Source organism: Nerophis ophidion, linkage group LG10 (assembly GCF_033978795.1).
Source record: "Nerophis ophidion isolate RoL-2023_Sa linkage group LG10, RoL_Noph_v1.0, whole genome shotgun sequence".
Taxonomy (NCBI): Eukaryota; Metazoa; Chordata; class Actinopteri; order Syngnathiformes; family Syngnathidae; genus Nerophis; species Nerophis ophidion.
Window position 1 is genome coordinate 25,786,425 of NC_084620.1, and position 14,455 is coordinate 25,800,879.

The window sequence follows — 14,455 nt, forward strand, 5'->3', positions numbered from 1 at the left end:
TTACAGACAGGTATAAACCCAGAACACTTACAAGCTTCTAGAAACGTTCAGAAAAAAGAAAAGGAGAAGGCAAACCTCAACCTGACGCTAAAGGTGATTTTCTTATTGAATTTTTGTTTTCATACTTTTGATGCGCTTGGCCATATGTGACATGTTTGCACTGGCTATGTATATGTACTATGATGCAAGGGGCATCATAGTACGGCAAGTAATGCTGTTTACCAGTGGTTCTCTTCGTTCTCAAACTTTATTCCATGTACCACCTTAAAGACCAACATTTAAATACATAAGTGTAATAGGCTTAAGTATTCATTAAAAACAAGGCAGAGGTTTTATTTAACAAGTATATTTAATATTTTTGACCACTGTAAGAATACACAAAATTTGGACAGTAACGTTGTGTTTAAATATAGCAAAATAAAACACTGTACTGAAATAAAGTGATTCTTTGGCATATCACTAGATATAGCTCGCGTACATATCCTTGCTGTATAGTATGCAATATATGTTTTCATTACCATTATTGTCAAAGTTGTTGTATTAGAATTTTACTGTCTCTGAATTAGTGATGCATTATATTGCTTCTACATTACACACTGAACAAAAAGCTTCCGTAAGTATGACATTTTAAAACGCTTGGATGTAATTTACTGCAACTTACTATTGTAAAAGTGTATCCCCATGTAATATACACATATACATTTACATACAGGACTGTCTCAGAAAATTTGAATATTGTGATAAAGTCATTTATTTTCTGTAATGCAACCAAAAACATGAAAATGTCATACATTCTGGATTCATTACACATCAACTGAAATATTGCAAGCCTTTTTTTATTTTGATATTGCTGATTATGGCATATAGCTTAAGAAAACTCAAAAATCCTATCTAAAAAAATTAGAATATTTCCTCAGACCAAGTTAAAAAAAAAAGATTTATAACAGCAAAACAAAATCAAACATTTGAAAATGTCAATTAATGCACTCAGTATTTGGATGGGAATCCTTTTGCACGGATGGATTACTGCATCAATGCGCCGTGGCATGGAGGCAATCAGCCTGTAGCATTGCTGAGGTGTTATGGATGCCCAGGATGATTTCATTTTCTAGCATGATCTGGCACCTGCCCACAGTGCCAAAACCACCAGTAACTGGTGTACTGACCATGGCATTACTGTCCTCGATTGGCCTGCCAACTCCCCTGACCTGAACCCCATCGAGAATTTGTGGGGTATTGTGAAGAAGAAGCTGAAAAACACCAGACCCAATAATGCAAATGAGCTAAAGGCCGCTATTGAAGCATCCTAGGCATCCATAACATCTCAGCAATGCCACAGGCCGATTGCCTCCATGCCACGCCGTTTTGATGCAGTAATCCGTGCAAAAGGATTCCCAACCAAGTACTGAGTGCATTTATTGACATTTTCAAATGTTTGATTTTGTTTTGCTGTTAGACATTTTTTTTTTACTTGGTCTGAGGAAATATTCTATTTTTTTGAGATAGGATTTTTGAGTTTTCTTAAGCTGTATGCCATAATCAGCAATATTAAAATAATAAAATGCTTTCACTATTTCAGTTGATGTGTAATGAATCCAGAATGTATGACAATAAAGTACTTTATCACAATATTCAAATTTTCTGAGACAGTCGTGTATTACACAAAAATGTATGGTTTTGGTGGACACTGCTGCCTCTGTGCAGAACTTGATGTAGTCCAGTACAGCATCCGTGTAGCCTTTTAGGTCAGATATTTCGGCAAACACACTCAAAACAGTGCTGCATAGATGCGTGGCCTCTTCACTCCATACCTGTACAGTTTTTTGTGAGTCCTCTTCCTCTCCCTACTGGACTGTGGGGTGGTGTCCTTAGCAGAAAGATGTGATCTGAGAGACCCAGGTGCAGGGCTCCTTCGATGGATGAGCATTTAGCTGGCTGTTCACAAAGGTATGCAGCTCCTCCAGGGCTATCTTGGCAATAGCGTGTGATGGGATGTAGACAGCCATGTGAATGACTGAAAACTCCCTCAGCAAGAAAAATGTCCCACATTTCATTGACTAGTTTTCAATGTTTGGTGAGCAGTGAGTCCCAGTAATGTCTACAGCTGTACACCATTTGTTTATGTACACACACATGCCGCCTCCTCTCTTCTTACTGGAGAATACAGTCCTGTCTGCCCCGTATACTGCACCCGATAGCCTTGTCAGGAATGTTGTCCAGCCAAGTCTCTGTATAAACCTTCACACACCTGCAGGTTGAAGTTAAAGTTAAATTTAAGGTACCAATGATTGTCACACACATACTAGATGTGGCGAAATTATTCTCTGCATTTGACCCATCACCCTTGATTACCCCCTGGGAGGTGAGGGGGGCAGTGGGCAGCAGCAGTGCCGCGCCCGGGAATCATTTATGGTGATTTAACCCCCAATTCCAACCCTTAATGCTGAGTGCTAAGCAGGGAGGTAATGGGTCCCATTTTTATAGTCTTTGGTATGACTCAGCTGGGATTTGAACTCATGACCCACCGATCTCAGGGCGGACACTCTAACCACTAGGCCACTGAGTAGGTATTCTTATAGAATATCTTCAGCCTTATTTCATCAACTTTGTTGACAAGTGACCATCAGTTGGACAGGAGGAAACTCTGTAATGCTGGTTGATGCAGGTTAGCTCTTAGTCTAGCCGGCAGGCCGCCCGCCTCTCTTTCCCCTCTTCTGACGCCGTTGTCTGAGGTGGGATGAGGAAGGTTTCTCCGGGTGTTGTTGCCTGATCGCCGATGAAACCAGCAAGTCTGGTATTTCAGTTCTGTATGACCGGAAGAGTTCGCCCAAGCAAATTAGTTTAGTTGGACTATACTGAATGGGAACATTTACGGCGTATGAAAAAAAACATAATAGATAAAAAACAGTTAAAAAAAAAAAAGAGCCACTGCGAGTGTATGCACCACCATCTTAGTGTCTTCTGGAGATCCAAAGCCTTCTAGAAGGTATATACAATATAGTAGTATAAAAGTACAATACCATTTAATACATAATATTAAATGTTAAGTATTATATTTCTGAAATGTAAATATATTTTATACAATATAAAAAAATACAATTCATAAATTATATGACTTTTTGATGTAGTACATGTCTTCAAAACCATTCAAATTGTTGCTTTTATTGTAATATTTTAATTCCAATAAGTTAATACAGTAGATCTCTTGAGGGGTTTATTTTACATAAACCGGTGATTAGTCTGAGAGAGCGCCCTCTGATGGAATAATTGTTGCAATTTTTTTTTCATCCTTTTTGCCTCCTTTCTGCAGATATCTACCGTAAAAATTAAAGCAGCAACTATGCTGGATGAATATAAATTCAGTTCTTGCCATACTAATAAAGTAATTAAAATAGGATGACTTCAAAGTAAGTGACTAACAAGTTACTGGATTTAATGACGTTATTGCTTTTAGGATAAGGAACAAGGTGTCACCCATGAGGTTTTGTCCTACAACGTGGGAGAAGAGCAGAAAAACGGCCAACTGAGAGACGGAAATACCGAGTCAGACACTGAGGACGCGGTCTTCCTTCGTTCTGTCGGTGGCGTCCACTCCATCATCCTGGACTGGACACCTGTTAGCTTTATTGACTCTGTGGGAGCGAAAGCCATTAAGCAGGTTGTTATTTTAGTAGTATTAACATGCAAAATGTAAGAAAAGTACTCATGATTAAAGACAATTGCTACAACAGTATGATAATAAGACACGTCTACCTGTGCAGGTAGTCAAGGAGTTTGCTGCAGTGGATGTTCGAGTTGTCATAGCTGGCTGCAACAGTAAGTAACCACCTTACAATACGTCTTTCTATATACTCTATCATACAGATGTACAGGAATATATTAATTGTTTTGAAAATGTATAACATTTAAAATTATTTACAATAGAATTTTTGCTAATATTTTTAATTAAATAAATAATACAAATGTATTCATTAATAAGTTAGATAAAAAATGTTTACATATACAAACAGTGATGTGGAATATTATAGACATGTTTTGTATAAGTTGTATTTAATTTGAATTGAATTCCGTACAGCATAAGAAGACATTAAATACTACAACAAAACACAACTCACCGATTCTTGAGGTGACGATTTGATTCAGAATCGCTCCTTGATTTAAACTGACTCTATTTGTTACTTAAATAATAAAACCTTTCTAAAACCAGTTACACAAGCTCGTCTTGGCTGCGCACAGACGATGTTGTGATGAGTACAAAGCACAAAGATGTCCTAAAAAAACAACAACATATTTTTTTAACATTGATTCTTTTTAAAAGAAAAAAAGATTTGATCCAGAATTGAAATGAGAATGACGTTTCAGATGTGGATTTATTTATCAGCACTTTTCAGATGTGGATTTATTTATTTATCAGCACTTCTAAGGTGTGAATGTTTGCATTATAATCAGGGGAGTTATATGTTGCATTTAGCTTTATTACAATTCTGTACAGAATTATGTGTATTTATGGGAAAACTGCCTGTTTTGTTATTTTGCCTATCATCCCCAATCCTTTATATGAGACAAGAACACACATCTTTCCTTTCCTGGGCCTTCAAAAAAATGGCTAGCACAAAGTGGCCAACAATGCGGGGTCATCTACCTCTCTGATAAATTAGCTAAAAAACACATTTGATGAATATATGTAAAATTGGCCAGAATCTGAGAGTGTCTGAATAATCCAGGTTTTCAGAGTTTAGAGGCAATAACATGCAACCAAACAGTAATGTTTGAAATGTATTACAAGGTACTTTTACGCCCTGTGTGCATCTTAATTTAAAGAATATGCAGCATTATTTGAATGTTCATGACCATAAATCTCAAATCTAAAAGAATGAAAACAAAAACATGTTAATAATTCAAGGAAGTCAAATGTTTTGAATCATGCCAACAGTAATGCATATTAAAGTAGACATGTATTTTTATTAGGGGTGGGCAAATTAATGCGTTAATTACGAGTTAACTCATCAATCTATTAACGCCGACAATTTTATCGCACATTCGCGTATGTTGTCTACATGCTTTTATTTTGTTAACGCCTTTTCTTAACAAGATGGCGTCGCCCGGATGGGCTTCGGCGTCGAGGGGCTCTTGGTAAAGATGGAACATTTGGCAAAAATACCGGACAATTCTGCAAATTTCACGGCTGGCTTACAGCGTGGTCACTCCGGGATCACTTACGACCGCCAGACAATTCTGAATGTGGATAGATCGGGCCGTTTTGGATTGAATGACGCGTGCTTGCTAGACCTGCTAGCTAGCATGGGAATACTTTGCCGGCTACATCCAGCGGCCTGTGAAGCAGCGGAGTATATGTGTTGTCTGTCTATTTATGAATCATACAGACGAGGAGTGTTGGGTGAGTTCTTAACGTTTGCTTTCAGAGCGTGCATATATCAACATACAAGATGCCGTCATGGCGACACAACCTATACCGGGCTACCGTGCATGCTCGTCACTCCTGTTGCATGCTGGGTAGGGTAGTTCTATTTTTCCCTGGCTCATAACATCACAATATAGTACCATGTATATGCGTTCAGTTTATCAAAGCACCAAGCAAACAATCGGAAAATTCCCATCATATTAATTCCCAGATATGGTCATAATTATTTTAAGTGCACTACGCAGAATAAACACAACATTATTAATATTGCTACTACGGATAATTTGATCAACAATTCCCTAAAACAGCCCACTACCTATAATATAGGTTTTTTAAACGTAAGATCCCTGATAAAAAAAATGTTTCTGCTGATACCTCAGAAATTGCCTGTTCAGATGTTATGATTGTGGCTCAGAGATTTGTATGTAGACTATATTTATTTTCCATAACAAACAGGATAACTTAAATACTCTGGCAGTGGCAATAAGCTTAAATGTTTGTATTTACATTTTTTGAGTTGATTTTCATAAAGTATGCTATTTAACTGCTACTGTTTAACAAGGACTGATTTAAATTGTGTTTGCACAACAAATGTTTTGGCGCTTTTGTTCATGTTGGAGAATATTCCAATAAAGGTGCACTACACACTACTTTTGAATTCATTATTGGGCTTTGCGTATACAATGCAGTTAATCGCGATTAATCGGAGAAATAGTGCGATTACAATTTTTAATCGTTGCCCAGCCCTAATTTTTATGTTATGTTTGACCTCATTTCAATTCCATACAGCTTTTAATTACATTGACCCAAATATAGGCTGCCTACTATTTTTACCAGTGTGGAACAAAATTGGTTGTTTATATTCTGGGTATAGATTTATATTGCACATGCATTCTTAGAATTAATTTGGGGAAAGTTATACAATTATACAAACTACATGAAGAAAAACTAACTGGTATCACATTTCCTGTTTGGACCGACTAGGAACTCTTCTATCTCAGCTTGATGAGTTGCTGTTCTTTTCCGGAATCATCAGTCCTGAAATGGTGTTCCCCACCCTCCATGACGCCGTGTTGGACTGTCAACATTCGGTACCCGCCCTGTGCCCCAACATGGGACCGTTGTGATGATGGTTTGGACTGGATAGCGCGGTTATTGCACTGGTGAATGTTCTTTTGCACTTTTAAACAGCGCTCCAAAAGATAAGCTTGTTAAAAACGTCTTACCTGCAGCAAGTCTTTTCAGGATTTGAATGAAACATTCGACAAGTTACTATACTTCTTGTTACTGCAGTGTTGCATTGTCATTGTGTGTGCTGTTGTGTGGAAACCAGACTAGCTGACAAATGTCAACATTAGTGATACCAGCCATTGCTGTACTTGTGACTTTCACCACAGACATTAGATATGTTATACTCTTATCTAATGTAACTGCTGCAGTAATTTTGTTGCATGTCGACCTCAAAAATAAAGCTTTCGTACTGTTGCAAATCATTTTTCCAGTGGCTAACAAGCTACAAAAAGGTAATTCAACCAGACCTTTATGTATGTTGTATCAAGCAAGTTGCAACAGTGTGGGCACATTGTAGTTGCTGTGGTAGAATCCAGGTTAATATTGCCATTTTATTTTGAAGCTTTGAACAGGAAGTCTGCACATTTCAATGCTGTGTATTTCACACTGCCTAGAGTTAATGATAGTTAATGCAGTACATATAAACTGAAACGTTATTCTTAGAAACAAACCCTTTGAATTTTATATTTTATGTCGACAAAAGCGGTCTTGTTTTGACTTAAGCCGGCATTTTTTAAGAAACCGAACATAGACCAGGACTTGAAGAGTTGGGTCGACAAAAATGCTGCAACACTTTTATGTCAATTTTCTATATTGCTTTTCCTCAAGTGTTACATGAATGCTGGAGACTATCCCAGCTGACTTTTGGTGAAGTCAGTTTTTTTATTTTGACAAACCTTTCACATTTTTTAAATGAACAATCATTGGACTATATTTTGGAATAAACTTTTATTTTTAAATGGCAAAAAGACAATATTTCTTGACTCGGTTCTCCGTTTTCTACATAAAAAGCCAAGAAGATCTTAATTGTAGGTCATGTATCGGGGCGTGGCGCTGAACTTGGCGTAGGACTTGATGACTTTGTTAACGGCCTCCAGGAAATCTTTCTCTGTGGCGATCTTTCTGCGAGCTCTGATGGCGAACATGCCGGCCTCTGTGCACACACTGCGAATCTCAGCACCTGGTTAAAAATAGTGTGATTTTTCCTTACAACTACCAAACAATGGTATCGCATTGTCTACAAAGGTGAGTTCACCTGTGCTGTTGGGACATAGGCGAGCTAACAGCTCAAAGCGAATGTCTCTCTCCACACTCATGGAACGTGCGTGAATCTTGAAGATGTGCGTGCGACCCTAAAGCACAAAATAAGGAAGATGTTACAAAAAGGAAAAATGGGAAATCCTGATATGTAGCTCTCTGCTATTGTGAATTGCGAAAAATGCAGCTTTAATATCTTTACCCCAATTGTCCCTCCAAAAATAGTATGTTTAGAAAATTATACATCATCATTTGTTTCTCCACATATTTGCAGATTTCTGTACTTTTAATTGTAATTTAAAAAAAAATGATTAATAAGTGGTTCGATGACACTATCTGCAGGGGAAAGAGTGATGCAGCTTTGACAAAACTGCACATTTAAAATGTTTTTGTTTGCCTGGCATTGATATTGAATGTAAAATATCCAAAATACCCAAAAAGCATATTTTTGGGTTTACAGTATTAAAACCAGGGCTTTTTATTAATTCATTATTTTGTGGTTTATCCCACCTCTAAATCAGGCAAGCTGAACTCGATCTTTCTGTCTAAGCGTCCGGGTCTCATTAGGGCCGGGTCCAGCGTGTCGGGTCTGTTAGTGGCCATCAGCACTTTGATGTTGCCACGGGGGTCGAAGCCGTCCAGCTGGTTGATGAGCTCCAGCATAGTCCTCTGCACCTCGTTGTCCCCGCCAGCGCCGTCATCAAACCGTGCCCCTGGTAGGTTAACAAAATAAGAATTGTGGAAACTGTACCGGCACACAGCTAGATGCCATAATTCATTGGGTTGATGCACGTCATGTTGATGTAATCCGCATCACCTCCGATGGCGTCAATTTCATCAAAGAAGATAAGACAGGCCTTCTTTGTCCTGGCCATCTCAAACAGCTCACGCACCATACGGGCACCCTAAAAGACACAGAAGCTAGTTAGCATCCAGCACCATTCCCACCTGAGGGGGAAAAAAGGATTTAGCCATGATGTGGACTCACCTCTCCCACGTACTTCTGCACCAGTTCAGAGCCGATGACTCTGATGAAGCAGGCGTCTGTGCGATTGGCGACAGCGCGGGCGCACAGGGTCTTTCCGGTACCAGGTGGCCCGAACAGCAGCACGCCTTTTGGAGGCTCGATACCCAGATTGACAAAACGCTCCGGCTGGTGTTAAAAACATTGTTGCGTCGGAGATTGGTCCGAATACTAATCATTGATACCAAGGGGGATATCAGCATGAAATACTTGCATGTTTTTTTCTACATCAACAAATTTAAGAAAATAAACAACAAAATCATTCAATGATCTTGAAACAGAATATGGTTGCCCGAATCTAATCTAAATGGTAAATGAGCAACTTACATGAAGCAGGGGGGTCTCCACCACTTCCCTCAGTTTTTCAATCTGCTCCTTACAGCCACCGACATCGCTGTAGGTAACATCCGGCTTCTCTTCCACCTACAACCACACAATTCAAAAACAATGACTTTAAAGTTCCAGCATCTTTGCTGAAAACAGATTTGAACTAATCATTTTCAATAATCACTTGACAATAAAATAAAAGACAATTTTCAGGGTTGCATGGGGTGTTTATACCTGCATCATGGTGACGGTGGGATCAATTTTAGGAGGCAGAGGGATGTGGATCTGATACTTGTTTCTGTCAACACTGAGGACACAAAAAAGTAAGTTAGTGTTTCTAATTGTTAACAACAATCACACCTCTATACAGTGTAACATATTTAGCCTTGTCCTCCAATGATTGATAATGACACTTAAGATACTAATAACTGTACTTTATTTGCCGTGATGCAGGGGATGATTACTATTTTAGGGGAGCGGCCACACTGTATGGAGGTACACAATCATTGTCAGTCAGGTGACTAAAAACAAACAGTGTCAGACAGAGGGAGTTTGTAAAGGGATGAATGGTCTGGGAAATTCTGAAACAATAGTAATCTAGTAATCAGTGTGTCGACTCTAATTTTTTATTTTTTATTTCTCACCCTACTCTCATGCCCTCCTCGATGTCTGTTGGGGCCACCTGGTCACTTAAATCGACCACAAACTTGGCAAACTGCTTCACATTGATGATGTATTTGGGGTCCTCAGAGTCTGCGTTGATAATCTTTGTGCACCTGTTATAAGCCAATGACAACACAGAATAAAACTCACATGTAAAAGAATAGTTAACTCCGCATTTCAGTCTCAACAAATGCAACATGTACCTTGCAACTTGGAGCGGTTGCTCACTTTGAAGGGTCTGTTTGTCGGCAGCCAGATCCCAGAGGGCGGGTGGTGCCAGCCCCGTATCTGACTCCTTGATACCTGGCAAAATAATAGTTGAAATGTTAATGCTGGAGAGGGATGATGTGTGTTGTTGTGGGAGTCTCTGTTCCACGTGTGTGCTTTATTTACCTGTGAGCTCATTGATCTTTTTAAGCAGCTGCTGAATGTCATCTTCCACTTGTTTGATCTGTCTGGAATATGTGCTCTGACCCTGACATTAGAAGACAAGGATGGAGATTAAAACAGAATGCATTTCATACTTAACACTTCTATTATTATTTTGCAAAGGAAGCTTTCTTACATAAGTCTTCAACAAAGCGATGTCTCCTTCATCCAAAGCTGCGTTGAAGATAGTTATGGTTTATTTTATTTTTTACAAACAAATACCACTGAAGTACATCACATGTTTACACTTGCACAATTTAAAATATCTGAAAATGACTGAATTTTGAATACAGTTTTGGCACTAAATCTATTGGGTCGCAAAAAACCAAGACCGCACAACATCACTCGCTTCACTTTGCAGCGCATAACAAGAGGGGGTTTATTTGATTACACAAAGAGACCTCAATTTAAACTCAACTGTAAATGTAGTGGTCAGAGTACAAATATATGCTACTTTCAGGCCCTGTTTATTTTTAAGGGTGTGAATCTTTGGGCACCACACAATTTAATTTGATTCATGGGTGTAACGATTCGATTCTTGATTGAAAATCAATACATTTTTTTTTTTAAAATAACATTGGTTGCCAGTTCTATTATTAACTACATTTCTCCATAAAATAGATAAACAGTTTTGATAAATTTCTGTACTACGTAGAAGAAAACTGGTTTTGTTTAATAAAATTATACCCTAACTGCAACCTAACTGTTAATCTATTCCCTGCCACATAACCGTTCATCTATGCACTGCTATATAGCGGTTTATTCATCTTTAACTGCCATATTACTGTCATCAATTCATTGTCATATAACTATTATAATTGCTAACTTGCCTGAACCACGATACTGCTGTGTAGGAGGATTGCTCAACTAAGTTTTTTAGTGTTGCAAATACACTGACAATACAACATCTATCCTATCCTGGCAATAAACCTGCAATATAAATATTTTCAGGTTTCTGAATGTTAAAAATGTTACACTTTGCACCATGTTTATACACTTTAAGCATTTCTTACATATTCCTTATTGTTGTACCTTAATATAGAGGGGTTATTTGTTAAGTGTTTACATTAACTGTTCTCCATGGTTATGTTGACATTTCCTTTCTTTTCCACTTTGGTAGCTGAGGGGATTACAATCAGAGGAAGGTAACAAATTAACATTTAACATGTAATATTTTTCTCTCCTGGTTCATATTTTCCATAGGTCATAAACTATCAATAATTATCGATGTAGATCAATATAGATATAACTCAACGCCCAAAAAACGGAAACGCTGATTATTGGTCCTGCTAGACACTGACATCTATTTAATAATACAATTTTAGGATTTGAAAACCAAACAATTAAACAAGGCGACTCGGTAAAGAATCTGGGTATTATCTTCGACCCAACTCTCTTCTTTGAGTCACACATTAAAAGCGTTACTAAAACGGCCTTCTTTCTTCTCCGTAATATCGCTAAAATTCGCTCCATTTTGTCCACTAACGACGCTGAGATCATTATCCATGCGTTTGTTACGTCTCGCCTCGATTACTGTAACGCATTATTTTCGGGTCTCCCCATGTCTAGCATTTTATTGTTCCATAGGTCCCGACAAGAAATCTGCATTTAAAGGACTCCGGCTTATTAGTGATTCCCAGAGCCCAAAAAAAGTCTGCGGGCTATAGAGCGTTTTCCGTTCGGGCTCCAGTACTCTGGAATGCCCTCCCGGTAACAATTTGAGATGCTACCTCAGTAGAAGCATTTAAATCTCATCTTAAAACTCATTTGTATACTCCAGCCTTTAAATAGACCCCCTTTTTAGACCAGTTAATCTGCCGTTTCTTTTCTTTTTCTCCTCTGTCCCACTGGAGGGGGTCCGGTCCGGTGGCCATGGATGAGGTGCTGGCTGTCCTGAGTCGGGACCCAGGATGGACTGCTCGTCCAGAGCCGGGACCCAGGATGGACCGCTCGCCTGTGTATCGGCTGGGACATCTCTGCGCTGCTGATCCGCCTCCGCTTGGGGTGGTTTCCTGCTGGCTCCACTGTGGACGGGACTCTCTCTGCTGTGTTGGATCCACGGGGGGTTGCCCACATATGCGGTCCTCTCCAAGGTTTCTCATAGTCATCATTGTCACCGACGTCCCACTGGGTGTGAGTTTTCCTTGCCCTTATGTGGGCTCTACCGAGGATGTCGTTGTGGTTTGTGCAGCCCTTTGAGACACTAGTGATTTAGGGCTATATAAATAATCATTGATTGATTGAGATCGATATAGAACATATACGATATAATGTATAATCATAATAATAATTGATAAATACAACATCTCTTAGGATAGCATCTGGCCAGAGAATGCATGTCGTTGATGACCCCTGTGGCCGACAGTGTACACGCAACGTCATTGAATTTGCAGCACCATGACTATAAATGAGACACTTCTTGAGCCGTAATTTACTGTTAAAATCGACATTTTGAAAATAAAATTCTAACACGTTCCTGTAATAAGTTTTTTTCAAGTGATTGTTTTATTTACGTGCGAAAACAGACGTAACTTGCCTCAACGACCGTGGCTAACTTGCTAACAGCTACTAGCTATAGATTCACACAGCTCAACAAAGACTGCTAATAGTTTGGCAGCTTTTCAAAATGATACCTCTGATCGGGGAGTCATCTTTGGCCTCCTCTTTTGTCTTCCTCTGGTCGTCTCCTAAATAGTCTGGCATATTTACTTTAGATGACTTTCTAACTCCCACAACGTAACGCTCAAGCAGCTAAATTGTACTATTACACAGCAGCTTTGGGTTTCCGTTTGAGGACCGGAAATAGCTGTCGGAGTGTTATAAAAAGAACACTCGCATTAGATACACTTTCCTTTAAAAAATCAAATCATGCGTGGTTGTAAAACTAATCAAATTAAGATTTATTTTTATTTTTTTTAATTTCATAAAATTTGCACCAGTCTGTTTTGTGAATTTAGGAAAATATTTACCGGAACTAAATATTAGGGAAAATCTACTGTAACACGGAATATTTTACAATGTGACACGCAGAGTTTCTCACGAATGTGTTCTTTTTTAGTGGATGCCCATGTGGTGTGTCATTAATCGGGCCTGAATTTGAAGCACTTTGAAGCATATCATTTTATAATTGCAGCACCTGAATGTTCGTGTTGCCATTCTTCTAAAAATGTTGTTGGAAGCGGCGGACGGGGATGGAACGACAGTGTTGAAAGCTGTTGCCGGTAAGAAGTGTGTGTGAGGCCAGAGGGAGATAGCTTGCAAAGCTACACTACTTTCAGTTGGTTAGCATACTCGTTAGCGATATCCTTAATGACTGACAACACAGTGAGCTGATATAAAAAACAATATTTTAATGACAGCAATAGTGGGAGTTTAACCCAGCAATGATACTGTTGCATAATAGCAAATTGCTGCCCACTCATGTCCCACATAATGCATCCTACTGACAGGTAGTCCATTCATTTTTTTTAAACCGATGCATTTATTCATATTTCATCACCTGTTTTATTTAAAGTACTTCCTATTTTATTAGGAAAGTAAGTAACACAGCATATACAAGTACAGGATTTGTATTTCAAGAGTAATTTACTCAACTGCTTATTTGAAGTCAGGAGTTTATCAGGAATATTTGTTTTGTGTGCGATTTAACAAAGATTAAAGGGTAAATATATGTGTGTATATATATATATATATATATATATATATATATATATATATATATATATATACACACACACACACATATAAATATACACACACATATATACACACCACACACACATATATATATATATATATATATATATACACACATATATATATGTATATATATATATATATATATATATATATATACATACATACAGTAGGGCAAAACGTATTTAGTCAGCCGCCAATTGTGCAAGTTCTCCCTCTTAAAATGAGGACAGAGGTCTGACATTTTTATCATAGGTACACTTCAACTGTGAGAGACAGAATGTGAAAAACAAAATCCAGGAATTCACATTGTAGGAATTTTAAAGAATTTATTTGTAAATTATGGTGGAAAATAAGTACTTGGTCAATAACAAAAATTCAACTCAATACTTTGTAATATAACCTTTATTGGCAATAACAGAGGTCAAACGATTACTATAGATCTTTACCAGGTTTACACACACAGTAGCTGGTATTTTTGCCCATTCCTCTATGCAGATCTTCTCGAGAGCAGTGATGTTTCGGGGCTGTCGCCGAGCAACACGGACTTTCAACTCCCTCCACAG

General features: G+C 38.3%; 3 protein-coding genes across 3 annotated transcripts in view; 2 read left to right on the plus strand and 1 right to left on the minus strand.

Moving 5' to 3' along the window:
- The window catches only part of LOC133561288 (prestin-like), a 33,832-nt gene extending 26,920 nt beyond the window's left edge, over window positions 1–6,912 (plus strand). The window contains 4 exon segments of the mRNA XM_061914652.1: window positions 7–93; window positions 3,455–3,658; window positions 3,762–3,816; window positions 6,407–6,912. Of these exon segments, the coding sequence (XP_061770636.1) occupies window positions 7–93; window positions 3,455–3,658; window positions 3,762–3,816; window positions 6,407–6,549 (489 nt within the window). The 3' untranslated portion in view covers window positions 6,550–6,912.
- A 514-nt stretch (window positions 6,913–7,426) lies between these two features.
- On the minus strand, window positions 7,427–12,998 carry psmc2 (proteasome 26S subunit, ATPase 2). Its single transcript, XM_061913195.1, has 12 exons — window positions 12,827–12,998; window positions 10,330–10,367; window positions 10,158–10,239; window positions 9,968–10,067; window positions 9,746–9,877; window positions 9,336–9,408; window positions 9,102–9,197; window positions 8,739–8,903; window positions 8,568–8,655; window positions 8,261–8,463; window positions 7,749–7,845; window positions 7,427–7,673 (listed from the first exon to the last, which is right to left on the minus strand). Exons 1-12 carry the CDS (start codon window positions 12,894–12,896, stop codon window positions 7,516–7,518), a joined length of 1,302 nt encoding a protein of 433 aa, XP_061769179.1. The 5' UTR covers window positions 12,897–12,998; the 3' UTR covers window positions 7,427–7,515.
- A 199-nt stretch (window positions 12,999–13,197) lies between these two features.
- dnajc2 (DnaJ (Hsp40) homolog, subfamily C, member 2) overlaps window positions 13,198–14,455 on the plus strand; it is a 33,069-nt gene continuing 31,811 nt past the window's right edge. The window contains exon 1 of the mRNA XM_061913193.1: window positions 13,198–13,414. Within this exon, the coding sequence (XP_061769177.1) occupies window positions 13,360–13,414 (55 nt within the window). The 5' untranslated portion in view covers window positions 13,198–13,359. The remainder of the gene's footprint in view (window positions 13,415–14,455) is intronic.

What these genes read in the sequence shown, in the direction of transcription:
- psmc2 (XM_061913195.1), bottom strand. Translation starts at nt 12,896, where the DNA reads ATGCCAGACTATTTAGGAGACGACCAGAGGAAGACAAAAGAGGAGGCC. An exon ending in AGATGACTCCCCGATCAGAG is followed by an intron (nt 10,368 to 12,826) that starts GTATCATTTTGA and finishes TCTTCAACGCAG; the next exon opens with CTTTGGATGAAGGAGACATC. An exon ending in CAACCGCTCCAAGTTGCAAG is followed by an intron (nt 9,878 to 9,967) that starts GTACATGTTGCA and finishes GGCTTATAACAG; the next exon opens with GTGCACAAAGATTATCAACG.